This window comes from Arachis ipaensis, chromosome B8 (genome assembly GCF_059453495.1).
Source record: "Arachis ipaensis isolate K30076 ecotype BB chromosome B8, ASM5945349v1, whole genome shotgun sequence".
In the NCBI taxonomy this organism is placed as follows: domain Eukaryota; kingdom Viridiplantae; phylum Streptophyta; class Magnoliopsida; order Fabales; family Fabaceae; genus Arachis; species Arachis ipaensis.
Genome location: NC_142443.1, coordinates 9,470,022 through 9,472,576, shown reverse-complemented (window position 1 = coordinate 9,472,576; position 2,555 = coordinate 9,470,022). Strand labels below are relative to the sequence as shown.

The window sequence follows — 2,555 nt, the reverse complement described above, 5'->3', positions numbered from 1 at the left end:
TGTATCTCTCTATCTTTACGGTTTCCAAAATAATTTGCCGTAGTAAAAGAGTAGATGAGAGCCTCTTTGAGAGTATCATTGGACCGCCCCTCGCGGGTTTGCGAAAGAGTCCGGGCCTCTGGAAGAATAGAATCAGAGAGTCTGGGCGGAGATTGGTTACCCGGTATATACCGGATCTGCCACGTATGGCGTTAGAAATGACGCTTACGTGGGACCCTACATGGAAGTCAGTACCCTCACTACCTCGGGTGAAGGTTAAGGTGAGGAGAAAGCTTTCTGCAGCCGATCAAAAGCGGCTGAGGAAGGTGTCAGCTTTTCACTGCATCGAGGATGAGCTCAACGCCTGGTTTCGGTTGGCGCATACTTCGGTGTCGGGGATTAGTGACTGGGTTTGTTTATCCTGGTCCACCGACTTCAGTGTCTCCGGAAACAGTGTTCTATCTTTTTGGACGCAATGTGAGGACGGCACGTCCCCCTTGGTCTAGTATAGGGGTCTTTGGTTCTGAACGCCCGGAGGCTATAGTTCCTAGTTTCTTGGGTCAAGGAATCGATCTTACCTCGAAAACGATGACCAAAGTGGAGGATGTTGCCTATGGTCGGTTGGCTCAGGTCATTGAGGGAGGGGGAAAACGGCGGATCTTCGCAATTGGAAACTATCTTTCACAGAGGCTCCTTCATCCTTTTTGGGTGATGGATGTCTTGAGGACAATCCCTATGGATGGGACTTTCAATCAAGATAAACCTCTGTTGAGGCTAGTGCCAGCTTTCCAATGCTTTTCATATGATTGAAAATCAGCTACCGACAGGTGGCCGGTTTTGGTCATGGGAGAGCTTGTTAAGCAGCTCTTTGGCGACCAGGTGTGGAGACTTGTGATCAGGTCCCTAGGGCTAACGAGTTTTGAGACTTGTTGGTACCCAGGTAAACCTCGGTCCTTGTCCTTTAACATCGGCCTGGGGATGTATTCGTCGTGTACCCTCAAAGCCATCTCCCATCACTTGATTGTGTGGTGGGCAGCAGAGCAGGACGGGTCGTAGATTCGACCGGTATGCTCTTCTTGATGATGACATTGTCATTGCTGATGAGAGAGTAGCCAAACGTGGAGGTGCTAGATGAATTGCAGGTCAAGATTTCTTATAAAAAATCTGTAATCTCTAGTACCGGGGTAGCTGAGTTTGCCAAGAGGTTTCGAGTGAAAGGTCTGTCAAAGGACCTTTCTCCAGTATCGGTTAAAAACCTACTGAACTGGTTTCATCCTTACGGCTTGATGGGAATTGCGGACAAGTAGAAATTGACCACTTGTCGTGTGGGTGGAGTGGGTTGGTCAACTGCTACCTCCTGGGGAAGGGGGCTTTCCCCCTGTCGGACCAGCCAATCGTTTAAGTGATTAATGTCCCAGGTTGAGTCACTTTCTTGTGGACCCACTGAAGAAAGTGAGTTTCCTCTTGATGGAGAGGACCCAGCGTAAGGGTTGTCCTGCGGCGGCTGCCCCTGGTGTGTTCCCGATTTACCTTCGCCATTAGGCATTCTAGAATTCCCAATGGCTGACGCACCTTCGTCAGTACCAACAAACCAAGAGAAGGAGGAATGCTACCTTTTGGTACTAGTCCTTGCCCTTTGGGGCTCATCCAACTACAACTCTATTGTGCCATACCGAGCGAAGAACATATCAAGCAGGAATGAATAGTTTCACGAGAAGTGTAAACATCACTAGAAAAGGTTCACTATTATTTCCGGCTTATGCCGGGCTGTTATAGTTATAGCTGTAGGAAGGAGTTCTTTGTTCAGATCGATTCTATGGGCACTTTCTAACCAGATAAATGAGAGTTTCGGGCCCCTGCCCTGCCCCATCAATGATTTCAGCTCATTTTTGAATGATGTGGGTTTGATTGACAATGGCTTTTGGGCAATTCTTTTACTTGGACTAATGGGCGCACCTGGAAGAGGTTGGATCGGATTCTTTTGAATCCTGCCTGGAATTCTCTTTGTACCGCTTCTTCTATTCGCCACCTTTGTCGAGCTGGTTCTGATCACTCCCCCCTCCTTTCCTTCTTGAGGGAAATTTCTCTTCTCATCAGGGATTTCAATCTTTGAAGTTTCAGGAAATGTGGTTGCGCCACAAGAACTTTGACCAGGTAGTTCGTGATGCCTGGAATATCCCCTCTCACGGCTCGGCCATTGCGAATTTAGCATATAAACTTAGAGCTCTAAAGCAACGTTTACGACACTGGAATACTCACATCGAGAGAGATTCACGAAGGGCTTTGTGGGAGCCATCAAGGAGCCAGAACCAACGCGTTGCGAGTCCTACGAGATGGCTTTTATTGGCCTACTTTGCGAGCAGAAGCTGAAGATTTAGTGCGTAAGTTTGAAAAGTACCAGTACCACGGTCGTATGACTCAAAGACCTCCGACAACCTTGACGAGTATAGTGAGCCATGGCCGTTCGATATATGGGGGATGGACAACGAATTTCTTCCGTTCGTCAAACTGTAGAAAACGATTTATTTATTGCAACGAAAGGACAAGAGTTTGAATTAATTAGGCAAATAGAACGG

The 2,555-nt window shown here is 47.7% G+C and overlaps 1 protein-coding gene across 1 annotated transcript; it reads left to right on the top strand.

The window, feature by feature from the left end:
- Positions 1-567: 567 nt before the first annotated feature.
- Positions 568-2,178, top strand: LOC148547145 (Mitovirus RNA-dependent RNA polymerase). Its single transcript, XM_088495319.1, is given in 3 exon segments — positions 568-1,040; positions 1,042-1,098; positions 1,100-2,178. Coding segments are annotated over 3 exon segments (717 nt in total). The 3' UTR covers positions 1,287-2,178.
- Positions 2,179-2,555: the final 377 nt, after the last annotated feature.